The sequence below is a fragment of the Mytilus californianus genome, unplaced genomic scaffold (genome assembly GCF_021869535.1).
Source record: "Mytilus californianus isolate M0D057914Y unplaced genomic scaffold, xbMytCali1.0.p SCAF_8, whole genome shotgun sequence".
Classification (NCBI taxonomy): Eukaryota; Metazoa; Mollusca; class Bivalvia; order Mytilida; family Mytilidae; genus Mytilus; species Mytilus californianus.
The window spans coordinates 43,902,573-43,921,868 of NW_026262734.1; the positions used below are offsets into that span (position 1 = coordinate 43,902,573).

Here is a 19,296-nt window from a genome sequence, read left to right on the forward strand (position 1 = left end):
CTGACCTAAGGGTTGCCCACTCCCGTCATGCTTCCCCAGTGGCGGATCCGGGCCTCCGGGGGAGGGTTCCGAGGGTTGGAACCCCCTTTTTTGGACGATCAAGGCATTTGAATGGGGACACATAGTTGTAACACACACCCCACCCACCCTTTGTCCTGAGTTGGGAACCCCCCTTTTATAAAATGGCTCGATCCGCCCCTGCTTCCCTATAAAATCAACCAAATTTTCCCCACCCCCTGGATCCGTCTATGTAACTGTTTATCGTTCTGCGTAATACTGGCTTTTTCACCTCCCTTACTTGGCCCTAGACAGTTGCTTATCTCAATATCTGTTTATCGTTCTGTCACTAGCTTTTTTTATACTAGACTAGAGACTTCATGTGTACAAACCTGACGTCAAACTCGTGTACTATAAAAGAAGAGACAAATGATTTCACATTAAATCCTGTAACATTACATCTAAAGATAATTATAATCCAAAGTAAATTATATTACGATGTCAATGGACTAAATTCCCGCGCAAATGTCATCACTGGGATAGACCAAAACGAATTTTAGGTTTATGTATCATTCACATTCCGATCAATTTACTCAGTTAAATAAAATATATGTGTTAACTATTTTTATATTGGTTTTGAATTTAGTTAATCTATCAGAAAAAAAAAGATTTATTTCTCGCAGACAGCCCTCAATACTATTTACCAACTCGACACTGAAGCTAAAAAACCCTAAAACATAATAGTACATGGAATCGTCCAAACGGATTTCCTAATATTGATATAGGTGAAATATGTAGATTCAGAATTGTGTACACAGAAATAAGATCAGAAATAAAGCCCTATGTAAGGTGAAAACAATAACACAACTGTATAAAATCATTGTTTATTAAATTTGCTTGCATAAGAACCATGCAGTTAAAATTTATAACGATTACGTTTATCCTGTCAACCCCTTTTCTTCATTGCATCAAGGCTTCCGTTACTTTACATCGAGCAGCAATTCAACCAATCGGGGTATGTTAAGTTGGGACATACCTCTATTTTTGGAAGCGTGATCTTTACATCGAGGCTTGCGTTGCTTTACACCGAGGCCACAGTAGTTCGACCAATCGGGGAATGTTTATTTGGGGCATGTGACCTATTGAACTGCAGATTTTATAATATTTTAATCGAAATTGTAGAAAAATGAAATGTTGTTAGTACATACAAAATAGAAAATGATGAATACTTTTAGTAAAAGATAATTTGGATCCGGGTTCTGTGTATTCACATCATTTGTACAACTCTCCTTACTGATGCCATACAACTCTCCTTACTGATGCCATTTTTTGGAATTTCTATGACCTAAATGGTTCGCGAAAATTAATATTTTATTATATAGTATATTAAATATTGTTTACACTAACGAGATCAAGCAGTATCACAAGATTACGGGTTCAAAGGCTATGAGATTTAAAATCAGGGACAGAACCAATCTTTAAGAACAGTCTATTGGATGTACTTTTTATATCTCAATCTAGTTGTTTTATCATAAGTGAGCTACCATTTGATTTCTATGGGGGGGGGGGGGGGGGGGGGGCTAGGATGAAAAAATTTGTCCTGCATTTTTTTTTAGTTGTAATCTCTGTCCTACCTTTTTATTTTTCACTCTATTCGGTCCTGCCTTTTTAAAAAAAAGTTTATCCGGACCTTTTTTTACCTAAATTGTCATACTGACTTTTTTTTTGCAAGTGTCTCATCCTGCCTTTTTTTTTTACTCAAAACTCCTGTCCTGCCTATTTTTTTCAAATTTCATCCTGCATTTTTTTTAGTTGTAATCTCTGTCCTGCCTTTTTATTTTTCACTCTATTCGGTCCTGCCTTTTTTAAAAAAGTTTATCCGGACTTTTTTTTACCTAAATTGTCATACTGACTTTTTTTTTGCAAGTGTCTCATCCTGCCTTTTTTTTTTACTCAAAACTCCTGTCCTGCCTATTTTTTTCAAATTTCATCCTGCATTTTTTTTAGTTGTAATCTCTGTCCTGCCTTTTTATTTTTCACTCTATTCGGTCCTGCGGTAATTGTCATGCAAAAGGTGATAGGTAGTAATTTATAAATTGCCTCTGTAAGTACTTTGAGGTTCTGACCACTTTATTTGTCGCCTTTCTGAACATTAAATATAATAATAAAGTTATCAAGGCATGAAGATTGCTACAACTGAATGATTTTATTATAGATTGTGACAAATTTTCTAATAATTTAATAATTTAATAGACATACATGCCAAATGGTATTTTGATTGTAGGATACATGAAGTATATTAAATGTTTGAGAAATGTTGGCATTGAGAAACCTTGTCATTGCCATCATTTATACATAATTCCTGTCCCTATGCACAATAACTAATATTTATTAAAAGAATAACCGAATTATTCATACATTTTCAAAATAGTTTCTTTTATCAAAATAAAATTAGATGTGGTATGATTGCCAATGAGACAACTGTAGTATTCAACACAGTCCAAATGACGCAGATTTAAGTAGGTATAGGTCACCGGATGGACTTCAATAATGAGCGAAACGCATATCGAGTAGTCAGTTATAGCAGGCCCATGTATGACAAAATGTGAGACAATTCAAACGAAAAAACCAACGGTCTGATTCATTACAAAGCAATAAACGAAAAACAAATTTGACAGACAGCAACCAACGACAAGCACTGAATTACAAGCTTATGAAAATATTTCAGAGGATTTTCAGCGGATACACGTTTTTGTTGCATAGAAAAATATATTCATATTAAACATAAAAACCATAAACATTGGTGTGCATCCTATTTAATGAAACATTGCAACTGTGATACTTTTTGAACGACATTATGTAAAGTTTGATTGATATGCTTTTAAACCCAATCAGATGTCTACATATGAGGGCTATTACAGAAAAAGGGTAAGTGGGTACCAGAGCAACTTTTCACATATATAATGCACTATGAATCTCAATTGCAATTGTCTGGGTGGCGGGTGCTGAAACAAACTGCCTTCCATCCCGTCATATACATTATTTTCTGGAATAGCCCTGCCTTGGAATGGTCCCTTCTTGTTGGACAACTTCTTTATGTTGGAAGTGTATTTAAAAACCATTGCCAAATTACAGTAAGTAAAAATCTGTGAGGTAATATTCGACGAAAGTCTTATTTTACTTATGTGTAAGCCTCGGGCCAACAACTTTACATGCGGAGATAATGTTACCACATTACAAATATATTATGTAACATTTAATTTGTATTTTGTTGTAAGTATTTCAACTCACAGATGATGGATACAAATATTAGTGTGATGTAGTAATAATAACTTTCGGGTGTTGACCAGAGAGTGAGGTGTGAGAGGTTTCAGTTTAAATTGCCCCTACATCTTTCTATGAAAATCTTATTTAAAGTTTTTAAAAATCTTATTTCCTTCTTTCTTTTTATTTCTTATTTGAAAAAAAGAGGTAAGGACTAGATTTATTTTCCTAAAATGAATGCTTTTTCTATTAGTTCAATGACAGTAAGAATTTATATCGTATATAATTTTTTTGAGGTCATAAAAGCAATTGCGAAAACATGTTAAAAGTTGGTGAATTTTGTTGCTTTTCTCCTTATTCCATCCTTTATGCGGTTTAATTCTACCAAAAGTGTAGTCCCCCCTTCCCTAAAAAAAACTAAACCGCTTAAAATTCCACTAAAAGCTAGCCAACGTTTTTTTCCTAACATACACATATGAGAATACTAGGATGAAGCCTTCAAACGGCAAATAAAATCAATAATGTTTACAACTATGAGCAAAACTACAAATTATTGTTTGACCTACTAATATTTTGGTAGTTGTGTTCAGTGAATGCCATTGAAGATTAACAGATAGCTGATCTAATTTATATACGAGGTATATATGTAATTTATCATTATTCTTTCATTAGTTAAGTACTGCCTTTTCTGTAATTTTATTGTAACATCTTGTAAAATGGCGTATGCATAAAAGGATGTTTTGGTGTCGAACTTCTAGGTGCAAATATTACATGCATGAGGGTCTGGATGGGGTTTACAGAAAAGAAAATAATGGACAAAATGTGCAGAATAAAGGGCAAAAAATTTAAAGAACAGAGAAAAATAGGTAAAAAAAAATGAAGAATAGAGAATAATGGGTTGCTAAAATATCAAGAGTAGAGAATAATGAGCAAAATTTATGAAGAATAGAGAAAAATTGCTTAAAAAAATAAAGAATACACAATTGAAGCACCCCCCCCCCCTTTTAACCCCCAATCCAGACCCTGAAGAGACCACGTTGACGTGATATGGATATGAATATGAACACTGTTTGTACTAGACCGACACGCTGAGGCATATCATTGTGACACCGCGAAGAGACCCGTCTTTGGTCTTACTCCTAAAGACCACGTGCCTTTTGCGGAGAAGCAGGGAATACCATTTTCTAAGCCTTTAGTTTGTCCCGGTCGCAAATCGATCCCACGAACTTCCGTAACTTCCGTACTATTGGTGAAAACGGTACCACGAGACCACATAGGCGGTGCATGAAAATGATATATTAAGCATGTAATATAAAGAATAGTTAAATTTCAAGTAGACTTGCTTCCTAACGCGTTCAACCTTTTGTCTGTGTTTTTTATATCCTATTATGTTCTTTATAAAACTAATTCCTTTTTCGTGATTATTCAGAACATTAGTCAAGCGTTCCTAAGCTCCATAAATTCGCGAATTTTGTTTGTATATTTCATATGTAAGGAGACCCATCGAAGTGATAAAAACTCAAACTCTTTAAATAACAAGAAAACTACTTAAGAATTGAATGCTTCTTTTTGTAAATTTATTGGGGTGTAAAAGCGTTGACCGAAGTATATTTTCTATGAAGCGCTTCCTAAAAATGTGCGCACGGTCAACGCTTTTACAACCCTATAAAATCACTAAAAAAAGCATTCAATACTTATAATTACATTTTTTTGACTAGGATCATGAAAACACGATTTCTATCAAATTTTTCTTTTATTTACATGTGCACTTTATTGTGGAAGCTTGTGTCATCATGAATGTTACATTTCATTTTGAAATGAAGGTTAATTTCAGAATGACGCGAGATTACTGTTAGCCAATCAAAATTACGTATCATAACGAAACATACATGTAATGTAATTATTTGATTTTGGTTTCCTTTTTGATTACAGATATATGAGGTCATGGACGAAGACAAATGTTCCCGAGTACTAAGGATTTCATACAGAGTTATAGCCCTTGTATTGATTTCCTCATATACAGTATGTGTGGCAGTGTTAGTCCCAGATTACCACCAGGCATTGCCGTTTATATGTATCACATGTTTTGTCGTATTCTGTCTATGCTATCACTATATCAAAAAGAAGTTTGGAGACCAAGTTTCTGAAAAAATTTCTAAAATTTCTACTCGAATGAAGTGGATGAAAACAAGAAAGTTTTCTATGTAAGTAGATATAATTCTATATAGTTTATGATTTTTCAACAGCTCTGGGCCCGTATGCATAAAGCTTCTTAAATTAAGATATACAATCGTAATACTAATTTATCGTAGAGCATATCGAAAAATTCGTCCGTTCGGAACAAATCTTAATTTAGGTAGCTTTATGCATACGGGCCCTGGTTTCTCAGGGATGGGAACATCTTGTTAAGTGAAAAGTTACTTGGTATCGATTGTTCATTGGAAATTTAGACTGGTGAACGTTTCTGATAATGATTTCCGTACAATTGTTAGGTTTAACTTAGCAAAAATCACCAAGTTAAAAATTACGTTTCTTTCCACTGTTTTATTATATAGAATGAAAAATGTTTTAATAGTTCCATAGATAAGTTATTTAAAGACTTTAAACAGCAAACGAAAAGTCTATGCATATTTCTTAATTTTTGTATGAAACGATGTCTATACTCTCTTAATCTTCGAAATCTATAATCTTTTGAAATATTCAATATCGTTAAATATGTTTTAAATTTTCATTTTGACTGTGTTTACATATTTGTTATGATACCAGCTGCTTAAAAAATGAAAATAAATCACACCAAATTTCATTACTACACGGTATGGCAAAATTCATACCGTGTAGTAATAAAGTTGTTTGCTTCTTTTCTTGTATGTAAGTATGTCTGTTTTATTGTCAAAATTAGCGAAACCAGTGTATGTGGTATACCTGGGATTACTATACTAACATATATTATGTACCAGTGTATACTGAATAATGTTGATCAAAATGATTACCAATAATAGAAATGATATGAATTTCTTAATGAAATCCGTTTTATAGCAAAAATTTAACGCTACATTTTTAAGGTAAGGCTTCAGACTAAAATGCACTATTTTTTACGCTATTTTTAATTTTAAAAATGTACAACCATGATTAAAAACTAACAAATATGTTTTCGTTGCAGCGGTTCCTACATAGTAGTTGTACTGGCCTGTATATGTTATTTGGTAATTAGTAACTTAGATACCGCAGAGAACTTAATATCTATAGCAGGATTGGTGGTACTTATAGGGGTATCCTGGTTGATTTCTTATAACAGACGACAGGTTAGTCTCAGGCATAATCTCGACATCTATAGCAGGTTTGATGGTACTTATAGGGGCAACCTGGTGGTTGATTTCTTATAACAGATCACAGGTGACACTCATGCCTAATCTTGACATCTATGGCAGGTTTGATCAGACTTGACCAGGTTTGGGAGGATGAGCGTCCACATTGCCTCATTGACAGTTATTCTTATGATACACAATAAGCGAATCTTCCAAACTTCGCATCTGTAGCCGGATTTGTGGATTTTTTTTTTTTGGGGGGGGGGGGGGGCTTTTTGAGTCATCCTGTCTGATTTCTTATTGTTGTCGTTAGATCTTCACTGATTTTTTATGACATGCAAAAAATGAGTTTCCTAAACTTCTGAACTTAACGACGGTGGGTACCATCAAACCAATGGATAATGTTTTTTGTACTAGCCTGACTTAATTGAAACTTTGTAATTGCATATCAGCTTTTCCAAAAAGAAGTGTAATTTTACTTAACTAAAGTAACAACTCCATTACCCAAAATTGATTTTAGATGGAATAGGCTATTCTGTTTATATAAAAATAAGGATATGAGGTATGATTGCCAATGAGACAACTATCCACCAAAGTTTAGACCATTTTGGTGCTTTTCAGCGTTTTGTGAAATTCAATTAGGTTTTTGAAACTTTTGGTCTTGACTTACTAAGATAGTGTTCCAGAAATTCGTGTCGTGTGTACCAAAGTTAATAACATACATTACATCGCAATCGTAATACCGAAATCAAAATGAATTCAAATCAAACTAACACTGAAAATTTCGAACCAGAATTGTTCAATATGCGAACAATTTTTAGCGTGCAGTTAACTCGCAACCTCATTCTGAACAACGTTACTGATTGAATTTTATCTTGTACAAAATCATGTCTTTATATTCTTTTTGCCAAGATAAACTGGAGACCAGTAATATGGGGTATCGTGCTTCAGATGATATTGGGATTACTCATCCTAAGGACAGAAGCTGGGCGGAAAACTTTTTCTTTTCTAGGAAAGCAAGTAGAACATTTCCAGAGCCACGTTTTAGCAGGAGTCAACTTTGTATTTGGAGAAAAATATGGCGATTTTGAATTCATATTTAAGGTATTTTCACATTTAAATGAAATTAACTAATGCAAAATAGGAGAAGAATACACGTTTTTCAGTCTACATATAAAAAGTGTGTAAAATGAGAGCAATTGGCCAAAAATGGAAAAAAGCAACTAATTTTGACACAAACATTGAAATACAAATTAACTTACATTTTGACTGTTGTATATTGATTGTTATTGTTACACATTGTTCATTTTTCTGGAATCTCCTTCACTCCAGTTTGATGTAATGTATGTTTGCAAACATGCTCGGCTGCATGAACACAATTTCATCCAGTAGTCTGCACTTTTGTGTTGACATGAAGTATCATTGGCATGCTCATAATTATGAACTAACTGTTAACAAAACGTGGAATTTTACGAAATACTACGGATTTTCTACCACAGAAATAGATTACCTTAGTTGTATTTGGCAAAACGTTCGGAATTTTGGGTTCTCAATGCTCTTCAACATCGTACTTTATTTGGCCTTTTTAACTTGTTTGCTCCGAGCGTCACTGATGAGTCTTTTGTAGACAAAACGCGCATCTGGCTTACAAAATTTTAATCCTGGTATATATGATGAGTTTATTCACTTTAATTTTTAACCATTTTTAATTTAGGGTTATTTGATTAAATGAAAAAAAACAGCAATTCATAACATGTCTCATGATATCTCAATTTATTTTATCGATCTTTGGTTCTATATTGACAATCCTCTTCCGATTTTGACAATTTTCATATTTGCTGTTAATGAGTTATATGGACTTTCTCGTTAAAAAGCCAACTATTACAAATTTTTCTTCAACCGATTTGTTTGAATTTTCATTCAATGTTAAGGTCCTTAAAACCAGCCTTCTTTAAATATTGAAGATTTATTAAATTATACAGAGCAAGAGTAATTGGTCGTTATCTATCAAAATATAGACAATATCTCGTGAATCTTACAGAAAGTCTAGTTTTCCTTCGCCTTGATCCATATAACATAACGGAAAAATCAATAATAAACGAAAGTACAACCTGTAAATGAAACCCCTTTAATTTTGGGTTTTCAAATATGTATTTCCAAAGTAATGGGACACTAATGGTATGAACATTACACAATAATCAATTGCTAGCACTTTAACAATTAAATGTTCTCATGGCATGTCTGTTTATTTTGTTTTGATTACATTGATATTACTTTCACGTCAGAAAGTTCGGATGCATTTTGTGCACGCGTCCTTAAAATTAAAACTCGCTCATAGCTGCTAATCATCTATTTTATTGTGTGTGTTGGTTTTTTTTCAGCTGATGCCAACAGTAATTTTCATCAATTCTGTAGTGTCTGTGTTGTATCATTTCGGCCTAATGCAAATGTTGGTGGAGAAATTTGCAGTAGTAATGCACTTCACAATGGGAACAACAGCTGCAGAAACTGTATGTACGGCAGCTAGCATGTTTCTTGGACAGGTAACTACACAGTTTGTTCAACCTGAGTATTCACGGACAGATGGTAACTTCACAGTTTGTTCAATTGGTATTGTTCAAGGACAGATAACTTCACAGTTTGTTCAATCTATCGTTTCTTTCTTAGAAAGATAATAGTATGTTCGTCGATAATAAAGAAATGTACGTCTTATGATTTTACTATCTGGCCGTATGCAGCCTAATTTTTCTCTCGAATATTTACGATTACTCGAACAACACAACTGGCGTTTAAAAAACAAATCTTACTATTGTTAACTCATTTCTAGCGTTAGTCAAATTCATACGGGGCAATTTTAATTTGTTCTTTATAAAAAAAAAAATCAAGTTGTTGGGTTTTTTGTGTTTTTATTTTTTGTTTTTTTTTTCTGGGGTTATCTGGTAATAAAAAGTGACATACTGTGTATTTTCACATTCTTGATTTTGTATTTCTTAAATAAAATAGAACACAGTTTACTTTCGGATTTAAAAGAAAAATGCTTTCAGATATTTGCTGTCTCTGTTTTATTCAACATTTAAATAACTATATACTTTTGCAAAACTTTATTTTTTGTATATATGTCCGTGGTTTAGCATATTTAAGGTTAATTTTTGGGGATCCAATATCAATGAAGGCAGCAACCTATATGGTCTAATATGTATAATTTATTACATTTTGAAACTAGTGAAGCACAACATAGTACTGAATTTGACCTGTTTGTTTCTTAAACCTAACTGATGCATTTTTTTCTTGACAGCCCGAAGCAAGTTTTGCTATCAAACCGTACCTCTCACTCTTAACTAAATCAGAGCTGTTTGCAATAATGACAGCTGGTTTTGCATCTGTATCAGCGGACATTTTCGGGTTGTTCGTAAAGTATGGGGTAAGTTTGTAAAGTATGAGGTATGTCTGGAATAGTTAGTTTGCCTTTTCAGTTTGAAATTATTTAATACGCAATACAAAAAAAAAACACACAAAAAACACAACACAAGTTACAGATTGGGATAGGCTACACACACAACAAACACGAGACTAAGTTTACAGCACTGTTATCTTCTTCAAAATGATGCTGTTTACTTTTAAATACATAAAGTTAAATAACTCTTGTATGATAACAAAAATAATTCTTTATTTGTTATGAGTTAATTCTCATTTGTTTCGTCGTTCAGTTTCTCATCTTGAATTAAAAGTAAAAAAACAAAAATACCGAACTCCAAGGAAAATCCAAAACGGAAAGTTCCTTATCAAATGGCAAAATCAAAAGCTCAAACACATCAAACGAAGGGAAAACAACTGTCATATTCTGACTTGGTACAGGTATTTCCTTATGTAGAATTTGGTGGATTAAACCTGCTTTGTTTTAGCTAGCTAAACCTCTCACTTACATAACTGAGTCTGTAAATTAAATGACCGTAGAAAAGATGTTCGGCTTAAAAGTGGCTTTTGCGTTCTTATTAAAAAAAGTAAAAAGTGGTTTATAACCAATGGAATGCTCTCGAATAGTAATGTTCGACAGTTTTAACTTCAAAGCGATATCAACTGGAAATTTTAGAATTGCAAATTGTCAATTTACTTTCTGCATGCATTAGCGTTCAAGGCTGAAAACAATCAGTAGTAGACAGTTTATAAATATATTTAGCATTTATTTTCTAATGATATTTGTTTCGTCTAGATATCGTCATCAGACATCTTAACAGCAGTGTTGATGTCGGCACCTGCTGGTTTAGCTGTATCAAAAATAATCTGTCCAGAAACCGAAGAATCACAGACAAAAACATGGCGCCAGATACAAAACATACATAGTAGGTAGGCAATAAAAGAACACAAATATACAAATAATTTTGATTTTGATTAATGTATATTTGCATTGTGTAAATACTAAACATTGTGGGTTTATTTAAACTTTGTATGGAGATGTTGTTTGTATTCATTGTTTTTATCAGTCGTACACATGTCCCGTTGCTTTGATTTTTCTTGGTCCGTATTTTTATCAACAACCTTTTAACAAACACATACAAAAGAAAGCTTTAGCTTTGATTAGTACGAAGACAACTTAAAACTGGAAGGGTGTCAGGTGCATTTCCTGTCTCGTTTGCGACCCTAGAGGAGTGCATACATTAGTATATTAGTATGAAGCCCCTTTAAGAAATATGCATGCGTGTAGGCTAGGAACACTCACCTTATAATAAAAGACTAAGCAACACCAACAAAAAACCTCAGGGATTCTACGAAAAGGTCAGCATTTGTTTGCATTTGTTACCCCTGTATTGTAGTTCCAGTTGAAATTCGTCAATGAAAAGGATTTTGTAATAAAGCAAACAGCGTATTGGAAAATATCTCTTGTAATCCGAAGACATTACCAAATTTCAAATCATCGGTTGATAGACAATATGTTTGTCGGTCACAAAAAGAAAATGTCATTTGGGACATCGGGATGAGGTGTTCACAAGTGCAATTTGCCTTTGTTAGTTCATGTTTAGAAGTTATGTATCACACTAAGAAACTTTGTTTTTAAATCCGGAATCACATTTTCAAAATTCAAATGGAACACAACGAAAAATTCACATCAAATAACAGGCAACAGTAGTTAACCGATGTTTTAAACTCCGTTTTGGATATACAAACCAAGTGAAAATAAGGGGCAACATAAGTTTATCAATTTTAAACATTCGTTAAACCATTTTTGAAAAAACACACCAGGAGAAAAACAACTCCAAAAACGGAACAATACGAACCACGTCGACTTGGTAAGCTGTCTCTTTCTTTGCATGCACCACCCTCCATGTAAAATTTGGTTCCCAATAAACTTGTTGATCCAATTTTATCCAGGTTAAAGTATCACCAGATATTTATTTTCCATGATCAACACGATTAGTACCACTTTTGAAGCAGTAACTGCTTACCCTGCCGGAGAACCTGAGTTCACCCCGGTTTTTGTGTGATTCGTTTTGTTCAGTCTTTAGTTTTTTACTGCATAGCGTTTTGTTGGATTTGTTATTCTTCTTTCTTTTAGTCGTGGTATTGTTTGTTTTGCTTCTCTTGTATGTTTTGATACGACAATTGTATCACTATATTTATAAAACGTTTGTAAATTTAACTTGTGATGTAAAACCAACCTTCCAATATTTTTAAACAAATAGACTTATGGAACATACGTCACGATGGTTTATTATCATTTATTCATTAAGACAAGGATTTTTATAGTACTATACACATCCTTGTCTGAAATAACAATTAAAATGACAACAACAGAAACACCTTTCACTATATAATTTATAATATTCACGCACCAAACACATTTATTTCATATAATTCAAGTTTCTAAACACAAATCCTTATTTTGAAGGAGGAGATTCAGATTAATGTTGTGGTTTGGACCGCCCATTTGGGCGTTATTCTTAGGATGACCAAGAAATAAAATGCATAGTATATTTAAATGCAGATGTGTATTGTAACGATATAAACTGTTTTTTGAATCAGAACTGTCATAAAATTGCACTTAAAAGTATTACATCATGTAATTTTGTTTGATTTTTATCAAAATGCTGAGTTTATCTTGAAGTGACAAAACTTCAATTTGCAATGGTGGACGAAAACGACAAACGAGATGTATCACGGTAAATCTCGCAAAATCTCAGCATACGCAACTTATTTCAATACAGGCTATGCAAATGGTCCACGAGATTACTATCCTTCTCACTATACAAATCCTCGAAAAATTAACATTACAAATATTAATCATACACAAAAAAAGATATAACTAAAATATCATATATCAATATCAATGAAACAAAAAAAACAATGGATAACACTCTAATTAAGAAACGAACATCCAATGCATTTTCAAAACTTAAGTTGACAAGTTCTTTCCTTTTAATATTTGCTGTGATTTAGCTTTCGTGTGCTGATGTGGCATTCAGCAGCTCCAATCGATCAATAAATTATTTCAAGAAAGGTACTGCAATACTTGTTAAATAGTTGGTAGTTGAATATTTTCGTCGCGGTAGCGCATAATAATAGTTTTCAGTATCGTGAACGCCCTTTTGTGATTCCTTGATCAAAATATGAAAGAGTTCTCTTTCTTGCAAAAATATATTGATCATTCATTAATGAATAAAATAAGGGAACTTTTAAACAAAAAGAGTTTTACATTTCAGATCAGAATCTTCAAATGTTATTGAAGCAGCAGCAAAAGGTGCACAAGACGCCATGTTTGTTGTATTAACCGTTATCGCTTGCCTCATATCATTTCTCAGTATTATATCTTTTATAAATGCTGTGTTGGCTTATCTAGGTAGTCTGGTAGGGTTGTCAGATCTCAGTTTAAATGTAAGTTTATTTTTCCGCTAATGTTACATATTATCTTTATTCAATAGTGACAACTTGTCATTTTAAGAAAATTTGTGTGATGAATTTTACTAAGAATGCATATGTTAAAAAACAGTTTGATACCGATTAAGTGAGCACGAAGGGTTATCTGAATAAACTTTCTTTACATACGTTCGAAACCAAGTATTTGGAATGCAAATACATAAAACTTTTGTGAGGAAAACCAACAACAGGTCAAATATAGGAACAGTCAAACCCGTCTTAAGTCGAATTTGCCCTGGGTAGTTGTAGGCTTAGCTTAAACTCAATTATGTTATTCAAAATCTGAAATTTAAAATCAAAATGCATCATTTAATTCATGATACACATCAGTTATATGTATAATGAACGAAAGGAAATGGGTTATACGCCAACGAAACAGTAGCCCCAAAAAAAAACAAATGACATCTAGGAGTCGCTATACGGTGTTCAACATAGGCAATGAGCTACAGTATGTTAAATTAAAAATCATCCGGGTTACAGTAATATTATAGATTCCAAAAGGACAAACAATGATGATAGGACTAATGATAATTACTTAATACATTCCTGATGTGGGACAGTCAATTTACATGTTGCTGGTTTAAAATACCCCTGATACTAAGTTTTTTTTCTATCGCAAGGCATAGGTACTGTTTGGAATTTCATTTTATAACTTCCTAATTGACTTGGCCTCCGAACTGTTTTGAATTGAGCGCCACTGATGAGTCTTGTGTAGATGAAACGCACGTCCTGCGTTCAAAAGTATAAGCCTTTATCTTTGATAAGTTTTCAAAACCACTTGTTCGATGCAGCTGGTACATTGTGGTATCTTTGACGCGTTTATAAGACCACTGAATCGGAGCCTTTGGTGTCTCTCATGAGTTTTTAAAACCATTGGATCGGAGGCTTTAGTACCTTTTTTTTTAGCGCCGAATCCTCTTTTTAATCTCCATCATTAAAATAACACAAAGCAGATAGAAGAACATTTTGAAAATTGAAAAATCAGTTAGGAATAATACCGTAGCAAGGAATGTGCCTAGTGTTAAAAGCAAGCTTAATGTAATTAACTTACCGATATGAAATCATATCGGCCAAATCTCTAATTTCGGTGACTTTACTTTGAAGTAGATTTCACACAGAACATCCATAAACAGTGAAAGAAGAGACGATCATGTACAGTGGCAACATTGATATGTAAAGATTTTAAATGCAGAGGAAATTAAAGAAACATTTTAGTCGTATCTCAGATTATAAGCGAATTGATATTTGTCTAAAAATAATGAATTATTTGTTTTTAAAACTATAATCCACAAAAGATAACAAAGTAATGAACTTTTGGAACAAAATGCACTGTAAGTAATTTGTATTTGCTCAATATGTACAACACTTATATCATATTGTAAATAATATGATCAGATTGTTTTATTTCTTATGTAGCTTATACTTTCATACGTGATGATGCCCTTAGTATTCTTGATGGGTGTACCGTGGGAAGACTGTCAAATTGTCGGAGAAGTTGTTGGTTTAAAAACTGTAGTTAATGAGTTTGTAGGTTATACGAGACTTGGCGAGTTTATTAAGATCGAGGCTATATCAGTAAGTATATAAATAAACATATACTACACAAATTTAAAGTATGAATAGGTCGGTTTTTTAGGAAATAAATGTGCAATTACTATCTTCTAATTTATGCGTATGGTGTATTTGTGCAATAACAATCTATTGAAATTATGAATTTCAATCGAAAGTATAAAGTACATGGTAGTAATATTGTCTCCACAATAGAAAGCAAGTCTTCTGTTGCTTTTGGAGTTTGCATTTCAAATTATTTTCCATAAAAAACTGACAAACTCAAACGTTAGACTTTATCAACCAACATAATAAAGAGAAAACAACTGTCATATTCCTGACTTGATATAGGCATTTTCCGAAGAAAATGTGGGTTAAATGTTATATTGAAAAATATTGGGCGAGCAACTTAAAGAGACATCATAAGTTAATGTGACAATAATAGGGATCCAGCAGCCAAAACTGTGTAAACATTCATCACAGACATACAATACAAGTGACTAAAAATCTCAAACAACCTAATAAATCTAACAAAGACACCAACAAAAAAGTTATTGTAGTTGATAGTAAATCTGACCAAGACGACAACAAAAAAGTTTTGTAGTTGATACATACAGTATATAGTATAAAATTTGTCGATAAAGTACAAATTTAAAAAAAAATTAAATTCAAGGGTTAACAAAATGAAAACAACACTGTAAAACCTCTGCGTCTGAAACGCATCTCTGGTCCGACCTGGACAAGGAACGCACAAAGCCAAAAACTCGATAGCTGGATGCATATATACCGAGTCATGTCAAGAGTCATTCATCTAAAAGGAACATAATAGCTCAAAGGCAAATAAAGGAAAAATGTTAAGTAAATAAAAAGATACATAATTTCAGCACCTAGAATTTATAACTCAAGATCATCTTGTACTATTTGTGAAGAAGACATTCAATATTTATCTATTAGGTCTTGGTAATTTCCGATGAGCTGCCACCAACTACTAGTATACTAATTAAACAACAATCATAGTGTAAGACTTTACCGTCCACGTAAACAGTAGTTGGTACAGTAAAATAAATCCCTGTCAATGCAATGATTCAGTTAAAGAAACGTCCGGTATATGGATATGCAGAGTGTTCTAAATAGTTATATACCAGTCAGTAACCAGTGGTCAGTTGAAAGAGCGTGGTACATTTAAAGAATGTGCCTTAATCATTTGTCACATAATTACATTATAAAGATTGCTATTCGTTGGAAAATTCGGATAAGACGCCTGTTTCAGTTTTGGGTCAATTTGACATGAACGTTAAACATTAAACTAAAAACAATTTTTACACGGGCATAGCAGGAGACGCTTACCCTGTGTACACATCCGGTCTCACTTCTTTTGGAGTTCATGTTAGTCCATCAGTTACTATTTGTTGCCTTGATTTGTCTCTTCTTAATCGATTTACGAGATTTGAACAACGGTTAACTACTGTAGCCCAAATTTACATAAGATGAAAAAAAAATTAAAAGTATATAGTTTAAAAACATTTCTTGTTTAAATATTACAAATTTATTTCATACCTTCGTTGACTATAAGTATTAATGTTGTGGGATCCGTTTTTTAAGTACTTATGTTCTTTCTGTCTCATTTAAGCGACACTTTTTTGGAATTTTTTTTTTTTTTTTTTTTGTGCTCGTTAACTTTCCAGTTGATTTGAGCCCCACTGATGTGTCTTATTGAGACGAAACACGTGTATTGCGTACACAGTTGTAAGCCTGGTATCATTAATGAGTTGAAACAACCACTGGGTAGAAGAGACTACTTTTGGACGTTTCGTCACCGAGTGTATCACAGCCCAGTAGCCAGCAAATAAGCGCTGACATGCAATATTATTGATACATCATTTTTAGTAAATTTTCTGTTCACAAAAATACTAAAGTTCTTCAAAGTTGTTTAGGCTTCTATGATACTGATTGCTTGTACAGAAAATTGTATAAAAATCTCTTGGCATTTTAAAAAATAAATATTTACAATCAATAGATATCCCTTTATGCACGAAAAGGAAATAATTTAGAAGTTGCCTTTTCAGAAGAGAACACTTTGCAGACAAAAACACTTGTGCAAATGTATAGTCACTGGTAAAAACTCCAATACAGAAAAAAGTTCAGTTGTAAGAACTCTAAAAACATATAAATGATTGTAACTTATATGTTTTATTAAGACCAAGAGCCAAGTCATTGCTACATATGCGTTATGTGGATTTTCTAATCCAATGACTATGGGAGTAATTGTTGGTGGATTGAGTGTACTTATACCGGAGAGAAAAAATCTGGTGGCTGAAATTGTAGTACGCACATGGATAGCTGGGTGTATTGCATGTTTTATGACGGCGTGTTTTGCCGGTAAGTACTCTTAATGGTATTTAAAAATATAAAGAAAGAATTTTTAAAAGTATTATACCGACTATTACGTAGTATGTATTATTAGTCCAAGTATAAACAGACAAATACATGTGTGAGAGTGATTACCATTGAAATTTCGTAAAACTCCACACTAGGTGAAATCCGATGCGACTATTTGGTTAAGCTGTTACGATGACAAAGCAAGGTAACAAACAAACTGATGGAATCGCATAACGGAGCGAGACCGGAAGCGTCGACAGCATAAGCATCTCCTTCTATACATACATCGTCCCCCATACGAATCTACACTTCAGTCAAAATGTCACATTTGGGAATAGGACAAACTCGGTAATATTAAAGATAAGACGACTTTTCTGGTACCTAAAGACCTAAGACTGCGACAACATGCCGGATGTGAGTTGAGACATAGACATATCAACCAACCAATATCTTGATGGTGACCATAAATCTTATGTAGGGTCGATTTTATTCGTTCTTTAATACAGTATTGGAATAATCCGTTTCGTACGAATACAAGTGCATGTCGTAAAGCAGGATCAAACAAGTATGTACTACTTCTTTGGAATATCAATCCAAATTTTATCGAGAAAAATGTTATGTATTTTGATAATACCTTCTTCTATGTATTTGTGAATCAAATTGGTTCTTACATTGTACCAATATTAAGTTTTCTTGACATAGAACAGAGAGCTGGTATCTGCGCTCACAATTCTTTGGGAAGAAGGAATCTTTCAATGTGGATTGCTTTATCGTTGTGATTTTTGATTAAGTGACTTTTCTTGAATGTATTCTGCGGAGGAAACCAACAATTGAATTCCGTGTATGAAATATGATCTCTTCCCATCTGAATAATTGATAAAAGCGTCTACAATTTAGGTTTGGTGCAATTTTAACATAATTTTTTATTAGTATTCATTGGTAGCACTTTTCAATAGTTGACATTTTTTATTGTTTCAGGTTTACTTTATGACGAATTCAGTCAACCCATACTTAACAACGCTACACTGACATCGAATTACACATTAACAACAGTTTCTTCATTCACAAATGTATCAAGTTAGAAAATAAAGATATTTTTTTGAAAATCTAGGTGTTTCGTTATTTCTTTCATTTGTTTTATAAAAAAAAGATATAATTGTTTTTCTTTTGTTTATATACAAAGTGGCGATTTGTCTGAGTATTTCGCACCAAATAAAGACCACAGCAACTGATAAATCAGCTCATTATATCAAATTATTTTCCAATCGTTCAATGTCTGCATAAAAGTGTGGTGGAAGAAAAGAAATTGTCAAGATGCCTTAGCGATTATTCAGCGGATATTTAGTTCTGTTTTCCCTATTCATTCTGCTTTTAATAATGTCCAATTAACCATATTCTAACTGTTTTATAGACCATAAAATACAAGTTAATACAACATTATTTACAAATTATCAATGGATAAAATTAGGCTTGTGGTATACTTCAATGAGACAGCGTTCCAGCAAAAGAAAATAACAAAGATGCATCTAGAAATCATTAGTTCACTTAAAGTCTTACATTTTCAAACAAGTTTACCCCATCTACTTTGTTTTCTATTATTTATTCTTTTCTTATCTAATTGCTGCTTCATCTGTTTAATTTATAAACCCGTTTTGGGGATATGATTATTTATCTTCTACACATGATTTCTACCTTTTCCCTATGTATGTATATTGGTCCTTACTGCATATAAAATCTTCATAACATGAAATCAGCAAGATTAGATCTTATTATATGTATACATTTTAATTGTTGTATTTGATGATAGTCCAATGTCTGGACTTTATTTCAATAAAAATTACTTACTTACTTACTTAATTACTTAAATATTTATATGTAAATGTTACAGATGACA

At 32.8% G+C, this 19,296-nt stretch overlaps 1 protein-coding gene across 1 annotated transcript; it reads left to right on the plus strand.

The window, feature by feature from the left end:
- Window positions 1-2,892: 2,892 nt before the first annotated feature.
- LOC127712038 (solute carrier family 28 member 3-like) lies at window positions 2,893-18,484 on the plus strand. The gene is made up of 11 exons (XM_052218204.1): window positions 2,893-2,925; window positions 5,194-5,465; window positions 6,422-6,563; window positions 7,479-7,670; window positions 8,948-9,109; window positions 9,862-9,987; window positions 10,777-10,910; window positions 13,262-13,433; window positions 14,892-15,050; window positions 17,222-17,402; window positions 18,381-18,484. Exons 1-11 carry the CDS (start codon window positions 2,893-2,895, stop codon window positions 18,482-18,484), a joined length of 1,677 nt encoding a protein of 558 aa, XP_052074164.1.
- Window positions 18,485-19,296: the final 812 nt, after the last annotated feature.